The 17,321-nt window shown below is 43.4% G+C and overlaps 1 protein-coding gene across 1 annotated transcript in view; it reads left to right on the top strand.

Moving 5' to 3' along the window:
• The first annotated feature begins 542 nt into the window (after positions 1 to 542).
• The window catches only part of SNCA (synuclein alpha), a 102,340-nt gene continuing 85,561 nt past the window's right edge, over positions 543 to 17,321 (top strand). Inside the window, exons 1-3 of the mRNA XM_048847457.2 lie at positions 543 to 801; positions 3,684 to 3,829; positions 10,849 to 10,890. Of these exons, the coding sequence (XP_048703414.1) occupies positions 3,709 to 3,829; positions 10,849 to 10,890 (163 nt within the window). The 5' untranslated portion in view covers positions 543 to 801; positions 3,684 to 3,708. The remainder of the gene's footprint in view (positions 802 to 3,683; positions 3,830 to 10,848; positions 10,891 to 17,321) is intronic.

Below are 17,321 nucleotides of genomic sequence, written 5' to 3'. Positions count from 1 at the left end.
GATGAAGATCAGTAGGATCCACCTTTCCCTTTTATCCCTTGGGTATCTTGCAGGGTCTTAATGTGTGTGAATTTAAATAAACATGCATCTGCCACCATGGGTTTGTTATGTACCCAGCTTTAATGTTGTTAATGAATCAAAGGGGGCTGGAGAAGCTAATGATTGCCTGCACCATGCTAGGCCCCTGCCCTCCGCAGCAGTGAGGGCACGATGAAATATTATTCCCCCCACCCACCTCCAGTCTCTGGGGGTATGTCTACATGGCAGCAAGGAGCCAGCAGCTCCCGGGAGTAGGCAAACTGGGGCTAAAAATAGCTGTGTGGAGGAAACTCTCCACTGCCAATCCCATTAGCAGTCACAAGGCCTGCGGGTGCTGAAGCCATAGCGCTGTCCCTCTCTTCTCGCCCCATTTCAGGCTAAGGAGGGGTTGGTGGGCGGGACTGGATCTGGAGAAGATTTCCTGCCCCCAAGGATGGGAGGGTGGGGCCGGCTCTCTCCTCCCTCTGGCAAATCAGCCCGAGAGGGTGGGGAAGGAGGGAGAGGGGCTTGCTTTGCACGCTGAAAGTGGATGAACATCCCTCCCCCGCTCTCCTCCTCCCCTTCTCTTCCTCGCTCTCCGCCTGTGGAGCTGGGACCTGGGTGCGTTAGATGCCGGACTCCCTCTCCGCCTCTCCTCCGCCTGCTTTGTCGGGGATGTACTGAACAGGGGGGCCGCTGCCCCGGGGACTCTCCGCTGTGCACCCCTCGCCTCCCCTTGGTGCCGGTTTTAACGCATTTGCAGATTGAGGAGCCCGGCCGGCGGTGAGTGACCTGGCCCTGGCTGCGCTGCTTCCCCACCCGGGGATGGAGCGCGCGGGGCGGGAGCGCTCGGGTGCTCCAGGGTTTGTCTCCCGGGGTGAACGGGGCTGGGGGAGCCTTCCCGACGCGGGTTTTTTTTGGGGGGAGGGGGGATGTAGTTTGGGCGAAGTGGAAAAAGCTTCTCATTGAAGCCTGGATGCGGGGCTGCTTGTGTGTTGGGTGGATCTGTACGTGCTTATCCCTGCAGAGTGTGATTTTCTCGGGCGGGGGGGGACCCATATAGACCCAGTCTGCCAGAGAGACAGGATGGTGGGGCTACCTGTGCCGGTGTGATCCTGCCCCCCAGCCCTGTCTCTGTGTGACCCGGGCTACCTGTGCCGGTGTGATCCTGCCCCCCAGCCCTGTCTCTGTGTGACCCGGGCTACCTGTGCCGGTGTGATCCTGCCCCCCAGCCCTGTCTCTGTGTGACCCGGGCTGTATGTGCCGGTGTGATCCTGCCCCCCAGCCCGGTCTCTGTGTGACCCGGGCTGTATGTGCCGGTGTGATCCTGGCCCCCAGCCCTGTCTCTGTGTGACCCGGGCTACCTGTGCCGGTGTGATCCTGGCCCCCTGCCCTGTCTCTGTGTGACCCGGGCTGCATGTGCCGGTGTGATCCTGCCCCCCAGCCCTGTCTCTGTGTGACCCGGGCTGCATGTGCCGGTGTGATCCTGCCCCCCAGCCCTGTCTCTGTGTGACCAGGGCTACATGTGCCGGTGTGATCCTGCCCCCCAGCCCGGTCTCTGTGTGACCCGGGCTGCATGTGCCGGTGTGATCCTGCCCCCCAGCCCGGTCTCTGTGTGACCCGGGCTGCATGTGCCGGTGTGATCCTGGCCCCCTGCCCTGTCTCTGTGTGACCCGGGCTACATGTGCCGGTGTGATCCTGGCCCCCAGCCCGGTCTCTGTGTGACCCGGGCTGCATGTGCCGGTGTGATCCTGGCCCCCTGCCCTGTCTCTCTGGGCGGCTGGGTCCGTATGTGCCTGTCCCCAGGAAGGGTACGTGTGTTGCAGGGTGGAGAGGCCGCTCCCTCGGCCTGGGGGGCAGTGCTGGGCGGGAGTCAGGTGCCCTCCTCCCCATTTGCTTGTGGGTTCGCTCGGGGGTGGCGCTGCCCCAAGGCGGGGCTTTGCAGTGGATTCCAGCAGGAGCCTCCCTCCTTTCCCACACCCAGCATGTGCTGCACAAACTTAGTTTTATCCTTCCGCTTAGTCCCTCCTCCGCCTCAGGAATCTTCACCAAGGAGGCAATTATGGTCCAATAGTGCAAATCTCGGGGGACAGGGGGGATAAGGGACTGAAGTCGTCTGAACTGTCATTGCACACGTGCACAGAGATGCCTCATCCCTCCTCTCTCTGCTCGGGGTAATTTCCGTTAGGACAGTGTCCAGGTAGCTGCATCCTTCTGGGGGAGGGCGGGTTTTGTAAAAGGGAATTGGAGATTTCCCCTGTGGATGAGGGTAGGTGTCAAGTCTGGTTAGATCTTGCCTCACCCTAGTAGCTCCCAGAGAGATTGTGTGACAGGCAGAGAGAGAGAGAGAGGTCTCATGCATTTAAACAGACGTTCCTATTTTCAGCAATGTGAAAGCTGTTCTCTTTCTGTGGGAAGGATTTTGCAGTGTGTGTTCATGAGCCACAACCCTCGCTCGTATTTTTTATTCTCGCATTTAAATGATCACAAGTTGGTAGTGGTGGCTACAGATGTTTCTTTAGACACCCCGTCCTCCTACTCAGCAACGCAAGAAAAAGGGAGGTACAGGCATCAATAGACTCTTATTCTGTGTGTGGGTGGAGAAATAAAGGATCCAGAGTTAATTTGTTAAAGGGACATTGCTAGGGTTTTTGTTTGTTTGTTTTTGAGGACTTAAATGAAGGTCCTGGTCCCACACCTGGCGCTGAAACCACCTGCCAATGTTTGTGGCTTTACAATCACATTTTCCTTTAACAGATTATTATAAATGGCTTTTTCACCCCCTCTGCCACCCAAAAGACCCACACAAATAACAGGGGGAACGGACTATGGCAGGGGGGAAAGAGAAACTGACTATGGCTAAATGCTATCAGATGCACTAAGCAAGCACACAGGGAAAATAGATTTTTTTTCCTAACCTCTTTCAGTTCATAGATTCTAAGGCTAGAAGGGACCACTGTGAATATAGGGATATAATATAATTATAATAGGGGTTACTTGTACTAATCGTAGGTAAACGATTTTCAGAGAGAGGTGTGATTTTTGTTTTTAATTTTTAAGTTGATGGTGTGTTTTTAACCACACTGGTGGCTCTGAGTGAGGAGATGTGGAGGGATATCATCTAACCAAAGAGCTAAATCCTGCAGTCCTTCGAACAAAACTCCCATTCACTTCAGTGGGCATTGTGTCTCAGTCAAGAATCAAGGGATCTAGAAAAAACCGGTCAAGCCAACCAGTGCACCTCCCTGTCCGAAATGGATTATTTTCTACAGTGAATTGAAACCTCTTCATTGATATGGCCTTTTTTTTAAAAAAAGGCTACGCTTGTCCTACTTGGTTTGTGAGAGTACTGCATAAACCTGATGTGTGTCTGTAACACTGTCAAACTTGTTTGTGTCGTAGAAAGTGAGAAGCCATGAAGGCTGTTTGTAGAATTGCGCTTATTGTTGTATGCACTTGTTGAACCACTTTTATTCTGCATGAAATATTGAATGCCGCTATGGCCAGATACAGATAGATGTGTCTGAAGATGTATAATATGTGGATATAGATGACTGACAGACAGACAGAATCTTTTTATAAATAACATTCCAGTCAGAGTTTGATCAGTCTTCCTGTCTGAAAAATATTTTCTTATTCAAAACGTTTCTGATTTTTTCCCCTAGAGCTGTGTAAAGAAAATCTTTAGCCATGGATGTATTCATGAAAGGGCTTTCCAAGGCTAAAGAGGGAGTTGTGGCAGCAGCAGAAAAAACCAAACAGGGTGTGGCAGAAGCAGCAGGAAAGACGAAAGAGGGCGTTCTCTATGTAGGTAGGTGGGCAATAGAAAACCAATTGCTATTAACCTGTTTGCTTCTGTTTGCTGAACTGAATGATCAGTGAAAAGATGAGGATCCAGAGTTACCTTGCTATAAGTATAGAGTAACTCAATAATAAAGCTACAGCTATGGAAATGTGATCAGAGTTGAGTCCTAAGTCGGAAGTAAAACCTTTATAAAGATGGACAATGACCTAAAGTCCATTGGGGTGTCATTGCATTGTTGATAGCCACCCGTTATTTTAGCATGGTGCTAAAACCATAGATACCATACCGTAGGAGCTCTGTGCCTTACATTACACTGTACTGTAGGAGACATGTGCCAAAAATAACTGTCCAAGAGCCCTAAAAGTTTAAGGGCACACAGGCTGGTACAGTAATTAACAATATACAAAGACAGAATGACAGGTGGCTTTATAACCAGAATGTTACTGAATATATGGATTTTAAGGACTTTTATTTTAAAGAAAAAGTCAGTTAATTTGGCAATTTATCCAACCCTATCCTTCCTCACTGTATAAAGCAAAGATGATTCAGTAGTTGGAAGGGAATATAATCAGTTGTTTTTCAAGATTTTAAATAAAGATTCCTGATATTCAGTATTCTGTGTACAAGCATCTCATTTCCTTACCTCCCTTGACTGAGTTTTCTCTAATGGTTACTTGTTACATTATAGGCCCATAGCACCTTCCTTCCATGGGTCATGAAAGAATGAGCACTGAAACCCTTTGACATAGAGGAATTATTATACCCATCTTATAAATGGAAAAACTGAGACAAGGAGAGGTTAAGTGACTTGCCCATGTCACACAGGGAGCCTGTGCAGAGCTAGGAATATAACTCACATTTCAAATTCCTGTCCAATGCTTTAACCACAGGATCATCTTCGTTGCTTAGCAGGTTCCAAGCTCTGGAGAACTGTCTCTTCCAAAGGCTGTGATGAAAAATTCATAGGAAAGAACCTGTAAAACACATGATGATTAAATGGTTGGTTAGTTAAAAGAAACAAAGGAAAAAATGGAGGCAAAGTTAAATTAGGTCATGGAAAAATGTGAATGAAATAATATATTCCTTTCAGTATATCCTTTCTGTTTTTTCAAGGTTTTATAGGTAAATACTGGTATGCTATGTGTACTTAGGGAGATGTGCACAGATTTCAGAGGATGGTTGAAAACTGGAATAATTTCCTTGCTATGAAGTATTTGGTTTGCCACACACTCCTATTTTTGTTTTCCTGAATCCCAATACCCTTCCAGGTTAGCATTAGTTTTTAACAAATTATATCTGCTCCAGATACATTAGACTACACATTTTAGCCCATCTTGAACATTCTTTTCCAGTTAAGCCATAGCAAATTCCATTTAACACAGAAAGCAGTGATTTTGCAAACTAAATTTGAAATGAATATATCTTTCAATGTATGTAGGCATTTTTGCACAATTATCAGAATATCTTTCAGTATTTCATTGTCTATTATTAGTTTTCAGTGGTGTGTGTTTTATTTCCTTGTAGATCAGGATAGCTCTTCTGTGATTTCTTTTTATTAGGTATGCTCATAAAGTGTATGCTGAGTTAATCTCCATGCCTTTTCCATTTGCTGTGATACTAGGAATGCTAAAACCCAGTCCTGCTTCCAGTGAAATCAATGGCAAAATTCCCATGGTCTTCAATATGCTTAGATTGTGAATTGTTTAGGGGTAGGGTCTGTATACTAATAATTAATAATAGTGCAGGAGTGAACCCACACTGAACTGATTTCTTTCATAAAGGAAACATAAACATATATGTAGTTTCACGATAACAGGAAAGGAGCTACTGGCAAAAGATCCACTCTCCTTCATCCCAGGAGTGATGACAGCTAGTGTGTCTTGCCTCTGGAAGTTCTTCTTCCCCAGCTGGAATTGTAGTTAAAAATGTCAACTGATCTAGGTTGGCCTGATTCTCCTTCATGCCCTGATGTAAAAAAGGAAGCCAGGTACTCCTCTTTTTACCTCCCCAGCACAGGGCAGTGGTAACTTCTCTTTTCTCCTGCTCAGACAGATCAGAGGAGGAGGAGGAGAATGGCTAAATTCCTAAAGTACAGTGGAACTCATTTATAATGTAGTGAAATGCATGGAAGCAGTTGAGGATTTTTACTCCACATGGCTGTATGTAGAGTTGCAGCTATAACTGGGTGCATTACAAGTGGGTTCTGTCATGCTACGGGTTGACACCTTCCCAAAAAGAGCCTATTGAGACCAGAATTGAGAGCGTCTTGATAGTAATTTTTAAATTTCAGTTGTCAACTAGTCAATGACTCTTTGTCATAAGTTCTTGGGGACAGATTAATGAGAAGCTGAATTCTTCCTGTCCAAATTACTGCTACCTATTATTCAGAGCATAGTAAAAAAGATATCTAGTGCAAAAAAAGGTGGTAAGGAAAAATATCCACTGTCTAGGAAGCAATGGAATCATTGTAATGGTTTAATCTTCTAGGGCACAAAGGAACATTTCTATCTGTGGGTAAGGGGGCTGTGGAAGACTTGACAAAGTTTGGATTTTATTCTACTTATCTTCATCCTGAATGCTGTTCTCCTCTCTCATTGTTTCTTTCCTCCTTTCTTAGCACCTGATCCAATGTCCGTTGCAGTCACTGGAAAGCCCCTCCTGGATGGATTTTGGATTAGGCCCTGAGTTAGCTTCTTTCTTACACTCTGTGTTCAGAGTCTTAGCTTGTGTGTGCCAGCATAGGTCCAGTGAAATCAATGGAGCTACATTGATTCACATCCGCTGAGCATCAGATCCTTCATAGTGAAGGTATAACTTACAAAGGAACCATGCTGATTAGTTGTTACTAAGAGAAGGGGACTGGGCATTCAGCAACTAAGCCTGGGTTCTGGTTTCTGTTCTGCCACTGACGTGCTGGGTGGCCTGTGCAAGTCACTCAGGTCAGATTGTTTAAACTTGAGTCCCACTGTCTTCATTAGAAATTATGGGTGCTTTACACGTATGAGTTTATGAAGCTAAATAAGGATTACTTAACCATGTTTATCTTTATGCCAATTTCATTTAAGTGAGTAAGGACTAGATTCTGATTTCAGTGAGACTGTGTGAGGAGTGTGGTACTACTCAATGCAAGAAAGAGTATTTTAATCTGACTCCGAGTATAGCTTTGATGCTCTGAATCAGGGACTGCAGTCTTCTAATCTTGGCCTCAAACTCTCACTATCTCAGGGAAAAGGGATGAGGCTTGTCAGGAGATGGCGTGTGGCAGAGTGAAGCTTTGTTACTCCAGTTTCTCTGCTGCTGTGTGATCTTGGTGTAGGACAAAGTGCCCCCCTTTGCAGCTTTAACTTACATTGGATAGCTCAGTATCAGGTGGCTGGGATACTCTCCCAGTCAGCTCCCCCTCTCCACTGCACTCAACCTCTGGTGTTCATATTTGTGTAGATTTTCTCTGACCCACAGCAGGTGCACGGCTACAAAACTGTACCTTCCCCATATTGTTTAGATCATAGAAATGCCTCTGCTGCAGCCTTCTCTCAAGGCATATGTTGTTTTTCTTTGGCAGCAGAAAGGCTAGTGAGATAGCAAAGATATTCCAATTCTGTCTGCTGGAAGAATGAGCAGCCTAATCCCTGCTAAAGTCCTTGTGGAAACAGTTCCCTATAGGAACACTGAGAAGCAGAAGCAATAATCTCTCCTCTTCCCAAGTGGGGTCATGCTTCCCTGTCCCCAACCAGCTGTTGCTTAAAGTGGTGCCTACACCACTGCAGAAAGGGCTTTAACCAGCCCTATGTCCCAATTCAGTGAAGTGCTGAAAATACTCGGCACCTCTAAAGAAGTGCTCAGAAATGAGCCCCTTGTAGGATTGGGTCTCGTTGCCAACACACAAAATAGCTACTTAAGTTTAATAGTGCTGACAGGTACTGTTGAAATGGGAAGGAAGAGTGGTATCTATTATTTCTTGACTTTTCACCCAATGGTCCAAATTCTGCCTGAAAACAGGAGTAATGTCCACCCTCCTCCTCCTGTGCAATCACATGAACCATGTATACATGAAAAGTAGTGTGCACATGTGCCACTATTCTGCCTGAATTGTGCAATCTGTGCAGAGAGGCCATTGCTGAATCAGAGTGTACGTGCAGCCCATGTTTCTTGCCTGCGAGTTCATGCTCTTTCCCCTTCCACAGCCCTTGTCATGCAGGGCATGAGGAGCACCCTTTCTATGATGTTTTGGAGTGGCCAGAATAAAGACAGCCACTTCCCATCATATGCTCCCACTACTGGCTGCAACTTTACTTCGGTGAGCCCCTGGGCCTCTCCAGCCAGAATTAGTCCCACAGAATTCAGCCACTGTCCTTACAGGACTGTATTCTGACGCTGAGCAAAGCCTAAGTAAAAGGGAAGCTGTGCTACAACATAGCACAAGTAAGGTATCACCATGAAGTGTGAAGCCAGGAAAACTGCACAGCTAGCTGGCTACTACCTTCTGCCAAGTATGAATTTGCTTATGAAAATCTGTGCTTTGGATGGATCCACTGGCCAAACTCTCATGTGGGCAACAGGCCCACTCTCCGCAGACCTGATTCTTTATCTCAGTTATAGTAATGTAAATCGGGACTAACTACACTGAATTCAGTGGAATTATACCTGTGTAACTCTAGTGTAAGTGAGGTAAGAATCAAGATATATATTCCTTTCTGGAGATATCTGCTGTGGAGAATTCCTCTGTGAGGATTTTTTGCTGCTTTACCCCATTTCTCCCTACCCCAGCTGTACAGTTAAACATCATAACCATGCTCTTATGTCACTTGAAGGATTTAGCCCATAATAGCAAGGGAGTCAATCCAGCAAGGGGCTGAGTGCTCTGGCTCCAATCCAGCAAAGCACTTAAGCACATGCTCAATTGTAAGCACATGAATTGTTCTACTGAAGCCAATGAAGTGCTTTGTAGGCCATTTCTACAAGTCAATGGAATTGCTCGTGTGTTTAAAGTGAAACATGCTTTGCTGGATTGAGGCCAGAGCACATACGACATGTGGGATTGAGCCCTGGTGATTTAAGAGGAATCCTTACACATTGAAAGGACTTCTTCTGCTTTGTTTTTAATCAGATAGCTCAGAAACCTTGCAATGATACCATTTGGAATGGAGAAGAACATCTTCTGTTTTTCCTTGCACAAATTGAACAATGAATATAAAGAGGAAAGGACACCATTTCTTTACCCTTTGTTCTGATCATTGTCTCTGTCTGAAAATTAGGTAAATAGCCAATCTTCTCCAAAGTACCCAGGGCAAGCCTGGCATCTTCATTTTCCAGGCTAGAGCATGAAGTCATTTCACATGATACAAAGAAATCATTCATTCTCTCTCTCTCCTTATTCTTATTCTGCTCTTACTCTTTAGTAACAAGACATTTTCAATTATGTAAAAGTTCATAAATCTGATAGTACAGATAATAAACCCCAGGGTTTTAGTTTAACAAACTGGCACCAGTAAAGTACGAAACACAATGCTGATGGAGAGTATGTGCTGTTCTACAATATTTACATTTATATTAGTGTGGTACCCTAATGTGACAACGCTAAAGAATCACTGACTGTCTCTTTCTTCTAATGCTAAACAAAAAACTTCATTAGAATAAGGAAAACAATGTTAAACCTCATGCTACTTTCTCCCTGCTTCACTGTAGAGCTTCTGCCTAGAATTTTCCCTAGAGCCTCTTGTTTGGCTTCCTACTACAGATTTAAAGAAACAGTGCACATGCACACTGTTGAAAAACCCTGTATGCAAAACAATGTGTGTATACTGAATATGATACATAAAAATTATCCAAATTAAAAAAATAATATAGCTAGAAGTCTCTAAATACTAACTCCTTGGAAAAATGTTTTCTTATATAATAATGTGCATAATAAAGAAACGAAATGCTTTTTAAAATTTAGATCTCAATACCGTCCCTTGAAGACCTAGCCCAATGGTATTATAAAGCTATTACTTTGCCTTCCATGGTATGTATCACATACCCATTCTCTGCACTGTAAATTGCTAAGCATGGTAGGCCAGAGATGAGCTCATCCCCTTCACATGTAGCTAAGTTATAGAATCAGAGAACTAGAAGTCCAGGATGGAAAAAGACATTAAGGGTGGGATTTTCAAAAGTACTCCCTGTAGGTTTATTTCTGCTCCCACTGATGTGAATGGGAGTTTTACCACTGACTCCAGTGGAAAGAGCCCATTTCCTTTCCAATGCAGGATTTTTCCCTAAAGAGCCAGGATGCATTTGCATATGCATCCCAAAATTTGTTTGGTATCTGTGGCTGCCACATCACACTGTACACTCATGTCCAGTATTATATCTGTTACCTCTAGGCATCTCTCAGCATAGCTGCTTTCCAGATTCCACTCTCATTAAACCATTTGTTTCAGATTACTTCCCACAGAAATATTAGCTTGCACTTTTCCAAAATGAATTTCATGACCATGTTTCTATTACTGCAGTGCCCTATTATATCATTTTCCTGCCCTGACTCTTTGCAGTTCCCCCCAGATTATGACCAGAGTAAAGACTGCAGGATTGAGTTGTAAATCACATATGCTAACCTGGGTCCTGAAGCTATACAGCCTTACACACATGAGTAATTTTATGCATATGCGACATTAGTTGAACTGCTCACATGAGTGAGGTTATTCATGTGCAAAAGTTTTTGCAGGATTGGGTGCTTACTTCACAAGCTGTTTACTAGAACACCTAACATGGATGCTTCCCCCACTCCACAACTCAAAACGTGGCCACTTATCTTCACCCTTTATTGGTGGTTCTCCAGGTGATCTTCAGTCCTTAAGCCATTACTTATATCAAGCCCAATTTGAATTAATTTTAAACATCTTATGAGACACTATCACGGTTTATTAAAATCAGCTGTGCTATATTTACTGCTTTCCCATCATCCACTCACTTGTACCAGTATTTGCTAACTGGTATTTCGAATGCTCATAACTTCATTGTAAAATGATTTTTGCTTTGTTTAGGTTCCAGGACCAGGGATGGAGTTGTTCATGGTGTCACAACAGGTAAGCACACAAGTACATTATTTTAACTGTCTTTTTATCTAAATCTATGACAAATCAGCCATCTATCTGTTAAATGGGTTCTTCGTCTTTGCACAGCCTCCACCATAGAGATTGACAGCCCTGTTTGGGCAAGTCTCTTTCTCCTTGCGTGGGCAAGAAGGGCACCAGGTGTTGAATGTGGGAGAGGGTGAAAGGGAATGTATTTGGGGGATATGAGGTGGAGTAGGATGCTTGTGTATCTGTCAGGAGGACTGAGACCCATGCTGCCAGCTGATTTGGGGGATGAGGGTGTTGTAAAGTGGGTGACAGTTGGCCTGGAGGTGGAGAGTGCTGATGCTACTTGGGGATTAGGAACTGGGACCAACACAACCAGTGACAGGGAGCAGAGTATGCAGAAGCTAGTGGTCAGGAGGTCACTCATACCAGGGATTGTGCAAAGCACATGGGAAGGAAAGGCTGTAGGAAAGTAGGGAGCATTTGAAGCACACAGTAGAGACCAGTGTCAGTAGTCAATAAGTGGTGGAGCGTTTTAGGCAATGCTGGAGCTGCTGTGATGTAAGCTTTCATCTTGTGCAGATATTCCAAGGCCCCCCCGAGGAGAATACATCTGGGGTCTGTATCACAGGTGGCACCTCTGCTTTTTGATCTGAGCCATGCCCTCTTTTTCTTGAACTGTTCTCAAACCTGAATGAGTCACAGGGTTTGAAACTCTTCCATGGCACTAGAGAGTATGGAACTGGCGGATGGTTCTCTTTGCACCATTTCAATATATGAAGAGTAGAATTGAACTCATAGGGCCTGATCCAAAGCCTATGAAAATCAATGGAAAGAGTCCCACAGACTTCATGGGGCTTTGGATTGGGTCCATAATGAAGAGTGGAAGTGATATTTTCCCAATTTTCTTCATCTATCTGTAGAGCTATACCTGTCTGAATTTGTACACAGCAGGTGATCTTGTGTTTGTCTAATCCATTTAATCTATCTGAAACTGGAGCTCTAGCAAGCAGTGTCTAAGCATTTACATTCTATTGCTCTGTTTTCAACTGCTCAGAACTTTCCAAAACTCACTTTTTGGCCTGAAATTTACCAAAATTGGCCTCTTCCTGAGGACGATTTTTTCCCCCTAGAAAGTTTGAACAAAAACAATTCAGCCATTTTTGAGAATAAGGAGAGGGCAAAATAACATTTCTCCCATTGTTAAAATGATTGTGATTTTAATTAAGGTCTGGCACTGAAGTAGGCAGGAATAGGAGGCTAAAAGCTGGCAGGGAAATTGCCCTTTTGGGAGAAGTGCCTTTCAGAATTGTCAAGAAATTTGGTTTGAATTTGTCACAATTATGAAGATTTTAAAATTGTCCTTGCAAAGTACAGTCTATTTCAACAACATTAGCACTTTACAATTTGAAAAATAGGCTTCATGGGGCAAGCACATGGCCTTATTAGCTGTACAGTTTAAAAGTCAGTGAATCTGTGCATTGAATTGATTTGGACAATAACAGGTGTGGTCAGGCAAAAATCAGTAAGCAATATGGTGCAATAATCAGTAAGATGCAAAGTCAGTGAAACTCTTTGATATCCACACAGAGCAGTTAGGACTTAAGCTTTTAAGCTGTTTGAAAAATCTGCATAGTACACTGAATTCCACGCAATTTATCTTCTTTGGAATGATCAATGCAGGGCATATTTACACTTCATCTGGGTACTGCCTCCCAACCCTTGCAGATAGACACACACTAGCTCTAAAAATAGCAGTGAGGATGATGTGGCATGGATGGTGTCATGAGCTATCCACCTGACAATGGACCCAGGGGTACAGAGGGCTAGCCTGTGCCATGAAATCAACTCTACTCTTCTTAGCATGCTATCTCGAACAGATCTAGCTCATGTCTGTCTAAGCATGCTCGTAGGCACGCTTCCGGCTGCAGCATAAACATTTACTTAAAGGCTTGCGAAAATACCTGAGCAAGAAGTTCAGCGATTCTGAAGACCACTATGAAAGTTAATAGCTCAGATAAGGAATTAGAAAAGAAAGAAGTCTGGGGTAAGACAAAGACTTTTTCTATTGTCTACTGCCCCACCGAGAAGCCCAGAGGAGATAAATAGCAGTTGATTGATTGCTCAGCTGTACAAACCCTACATTTTTTGAAGAAAAACTTCTTGGGAGGCTTATTTAGCCCTGTCTCACATCATATGCCAAATGAATGGTTGAGGAATAAGGAGGATGTTTTAGCAGCTAAGCAACCAACTGTGACAGTGCTGCAAAATTTAGCCTTAGGACACACGCTGAGGCATTCTAAGTTGTTACAAATCCCGGCTATAAGGTTTGCAGCCTGACATCAATCTAAGCTGGCCAGAGCTCAGTTAAGGGGTAGAAGGAGGAAGAAAAGGAGTTTCCACTTGAACTAGCAGAGGATCTGTGGTGATTGGTATGTCCGATGTGTGGTGTATCTAGACAACCAGCATGGACATCCAGATAATTAAGTGGTGGTGATAATGACCAACTGGACTTGAACTTGAAAAGTCCGAGGACACTTTGTGAACCTGTTGAATTTGCAGAAATATTCGAATATTTTTGTGCAGCAGCCTAGCAGGGATGAAAGCTGCCTATCATGAAGAAAGTAGAAATGATTTATTGTGAATCCTGTGAATACCAGTCTATGTCTGATATTCATGAGAAGGGGGATTCCAGCTGGATGCATTACGCGTATGAGAGGGTTGGGAGGGGGAGGGAAGATGTAAAATTTTGTTTGTAAGACAAAGAACATAAGGGCATCAGTTCCGCTAAATGCTGCTTCAGTGAAAAAAATTGACCACAAAAGGATCATTATGAATTTTAGGCAAACCAGAATAGAATAACATAACTGACTGATGATAGGTCTCATCCAGCTCAGGAAAAGGCTGACACCAAGCTGAATAGACAAGGCTTAGGTTTACTGATAGTAATTCCATAATATTTTTATTTAATTCTGTGCAGTTGAGCTCCAGTAATGGACTTGGATTGTTGAATGTAAATTAAAAATATGAAATGGGTCATACCTTTGTACAATTACAGTGAATAGAGCAAACTTGCTTCAAAAGCTGGAGAACGCAGGTTCTAAAGTGAAGCAGTATGGTTTCATATGGAGTAAGTGACTAGAGAACTTGCTCCCTCCAGTACAAACCGGGGAAATTGGGTTTAAGAAATGAATCTTTGGATCTGAACAATTGGTCTGGAAAGGAAAGATAGTGGGTGGATTCAGATTTGTATTTCATTATAGCTAATGATTGTGTCATATATGCTAATAAAGTGTCCTGTAGACCAGTCCATGGAAATTAATCCTGATAAATCATGCTATTTTCGTCTAAATGTGTGATTGAAATATGAAATGTAATGAGTTGTGTCATCTTGAATGGGATTGGAATGTTTCATATAACCTTGTGTTGGAACCAGAGGGGACGAGATTGACGATTATTTAGCCAGTAATTCAGGCAGGCTGCCATAAGTGGCTTCAGAGCTGTACTCTCAACATTAGCTTCACCATGGAGTAATTCTGACTTTCCGGTTCCAGCCAAATAACTGATACAGCGAATATCTTGATTAGCACCAGAAGGCTTGAGGCATTTCATATACATTGTCAGCAGCAACTAGTGGGCATAATCAAGTATCAGAGGGGTAGCCGTGTTAGTCTGGATCTGTAAAAGCGGCAAAGAGTCCTGTGGCACCTTATAGACTAACAGACATATTGGAGCAGAAGCTTTCGTGTATCCGACGAAAAGCTTATGCTCCAATCTGTCTGTTAGTCTATAAGGTGCCACAGGACCCTTTGCCGCTTTTACTGGGCATAAGATGGTTTGATTTTATCAGGAATAGGGATGTATTATTGAGAAATGGCCTGGAGAGGACTGACGTCATAATCAGTCACTGCTGGTTGGCACTTGTTAGTCAGATTGCCTGCCTTGGAGCTAGTCCCCCCCACTCTTCGAGCCCTGAAGATCACCTTGAGGGGACTTTTCTCAGCCATGGACTGGCAGCAGCCATGTGATTGTCCATGGTTAATCTGGCTGCACCCAGATCTGCAATAACCCCGTGGGGCTTTTAGACACATAGAATAAAGCTATACAAAGTGGCCATGGATATTTGGCACTATGGACCCTTGCTGCCTCAGCATGCTGTTGCTGTATTACTGTGGGGGCTGATAAACTGCTGCATTCCCAAATTACTACATAGAGTTTTGTATGGGATATGGTTTGATCAACCTGATTAGATTAATTTGATGATTTGATATTAATCCATTTCATTCTAATTTGATTATGTTTATAAACAAATCAAATAAACGTGTGCTTTTGTTTTGTTATTTAGTATAGACAGTAAAATTATATCAAATGGAAGCTTGTGTGGTTTGGATGGCTCTTCCTTAGAGTTAGGATTCCCGAGGAGTTCCAGAGTAAATAAGAGACAACTCTTTGATGCACCTAGTGGTGGTACATAGAACTGCCTTGTAATCCCCTTATAACTGGTACCTGAGCAGGTATCTTGGTTTTTGAGGGAAAATTGACTTCTGTATTGCCCATTTCTTTCAATAAGCAACATGGGCTCCAGAAACCGTGAGGGCTTGAGATAGACAATATGAGCCGATCAACTTAAAGGCTGACCAGTTCCCTGTAATCGTATCAATACTCCTTTCAAGCAGATAAGAGGAAACACTCTCCCAGTCTCTCTCTGCTTTTAGCAGAGGAGGGGGCATGCACTTTGACATCTTCTCCACAACTGCAGTTTGTTGCACTTATATGAAAGGATCTGAGAGATCATTGCCTCAGCACCTCTAGCCCTAATCTTACGCCAAAGTATGGGCCTCTGTGACTCAGTGGGAGACACCTAACCTGCTTAGGTGCTTTTGAAAATCCCCCTTGGTACCTAGCAGCATCTTCAGGCACATTTGTAAATCCACACTAAGTGACTTTTAAAAATTGAACTTAAAGCTCACGTTCGTGCTTTTGAAATTTTTATACAAGAATATTAGCTAAAATCTATTCTTGGCAAACCCAGTATAATACTAACATTGTATTTCTGGGAGAGAACACGCTTTGGGTGGCATGCTTTACTCACGTTCTGCAGAAATCATCTCTGCTTATTGTTTCGAGATGGAAGCACTTCAAATGAATATTTTGTCTCTGGAGAAAGCAGCTTTTCCCAGGAAAGCTATTCAGCAGCCTCTCATGATTGTTGAGATCTGTATCCCAGCCCAGACTAATGATTTGGCAATGGTGTCTGAGGTAGTAAGAGAGAAACTGGCAGATGGGGTATTCTCAAGCCTTCACTTGTGTGCACAGAGGCAGGCGCACATCGGGTTCAATGCTCAGCGTTGTTATTTTCTTTTGCAATGTGTTTTATTCTTTTCCCTCTAAGCCAGCAGGATGCAGTTACACTTTGCATTTCTGTTGGTTTGTCTTCCTGTTTCTTTACATACACTGGGTGCTATTAAATATGGACCTAACGCAACAATTTCTTCTGTAGACTGTAACAACAAGCTGTTTATATTGTTCCACAGTAAACAGTAAATCTCTTTAATGGAACCTATTGTGTCTCTTCTGACAGGTTAACCTACAGTACTGGGAGGTGAACTCTATAGCTACTCTTCTGGTTCCCATCTTTTGAATTTTTATTACGATTATATTACTAAAACCAGTGACAGCAGTCAGATTCCTTGTCCCTTTTCCTTGTTTGCATCCATGTACTAAAACTTTCCTGAGGAGAAATACATCCCTTTTCAGGAAAAGAAAACATACGCCCAGGGAGAAGGCTTTCTCTATACACTGTAGTGTATTAGCAACTGTAGTCAATAGACAATCACCCTTGCTATATGTCAACTGTTGTCACCTTAATGTAATCTAAGAAATGTGGTTTTAATAATGGCATTGTGTACGAGCCATTGTATATCACAACTGCATTAATACATCTGTGGGGCCCCAAACTTCAGTATATTTTTCCTTGTTTTGTCAGTGATACAGAGTTAATAGGGCAGATCTTTAAATAGTATAAATCTGCATGATTTGATTGAAGTCAATACAGCTATGCTAATAGTTCTGTTGAAAACAATGGAACTAATGTTAGTCAACAGCAGCTGAGAATTTCGCCTCTTGTCTTCATCAGTGCTCCTGTTTTTGACTAGAGGTGGTCGAAGTTTTTAATTTTTTTTCTCAAAAAGTGCTTGTTTTTATAAAAAATGTTAGTGAAAAACATTAGACTTCTGGATAAAAATCAACACAACAATCTGTTTATTGAGGTTTTTTTTAGTTGTTTTTGGGTTGTGGTCCTCACCCACTTTTTTCACCTTTCCTGCCTCTCCCCGTCCCGCATTTTGCCACTGGAAGGAGGAAAAAGCTGGAGGAGGAGGGGGACAAATAACAAAAGCCTTTACAATTTGTTCAGTTTTTAATTTCTTTATTCAAAA

The sequence above is a fragment of the Caretta caretta genome, chromosome 4 (genome assembly GCF_965140235.1).
Source record: "Caretta caretta isolate rCarCar2 chromosome 4, rCarCar1.hap1, whole genome shotgun sequence".
NCBI lineage: Eukaryota > Metazoa > Chordata > Testudines > Cheloniidae > Caretta > Caretta caretta.
Note: the sequence above shows the minus strand (reverse complement) of the source record. Positions and strands in the feature narration are given on the sequence as shown.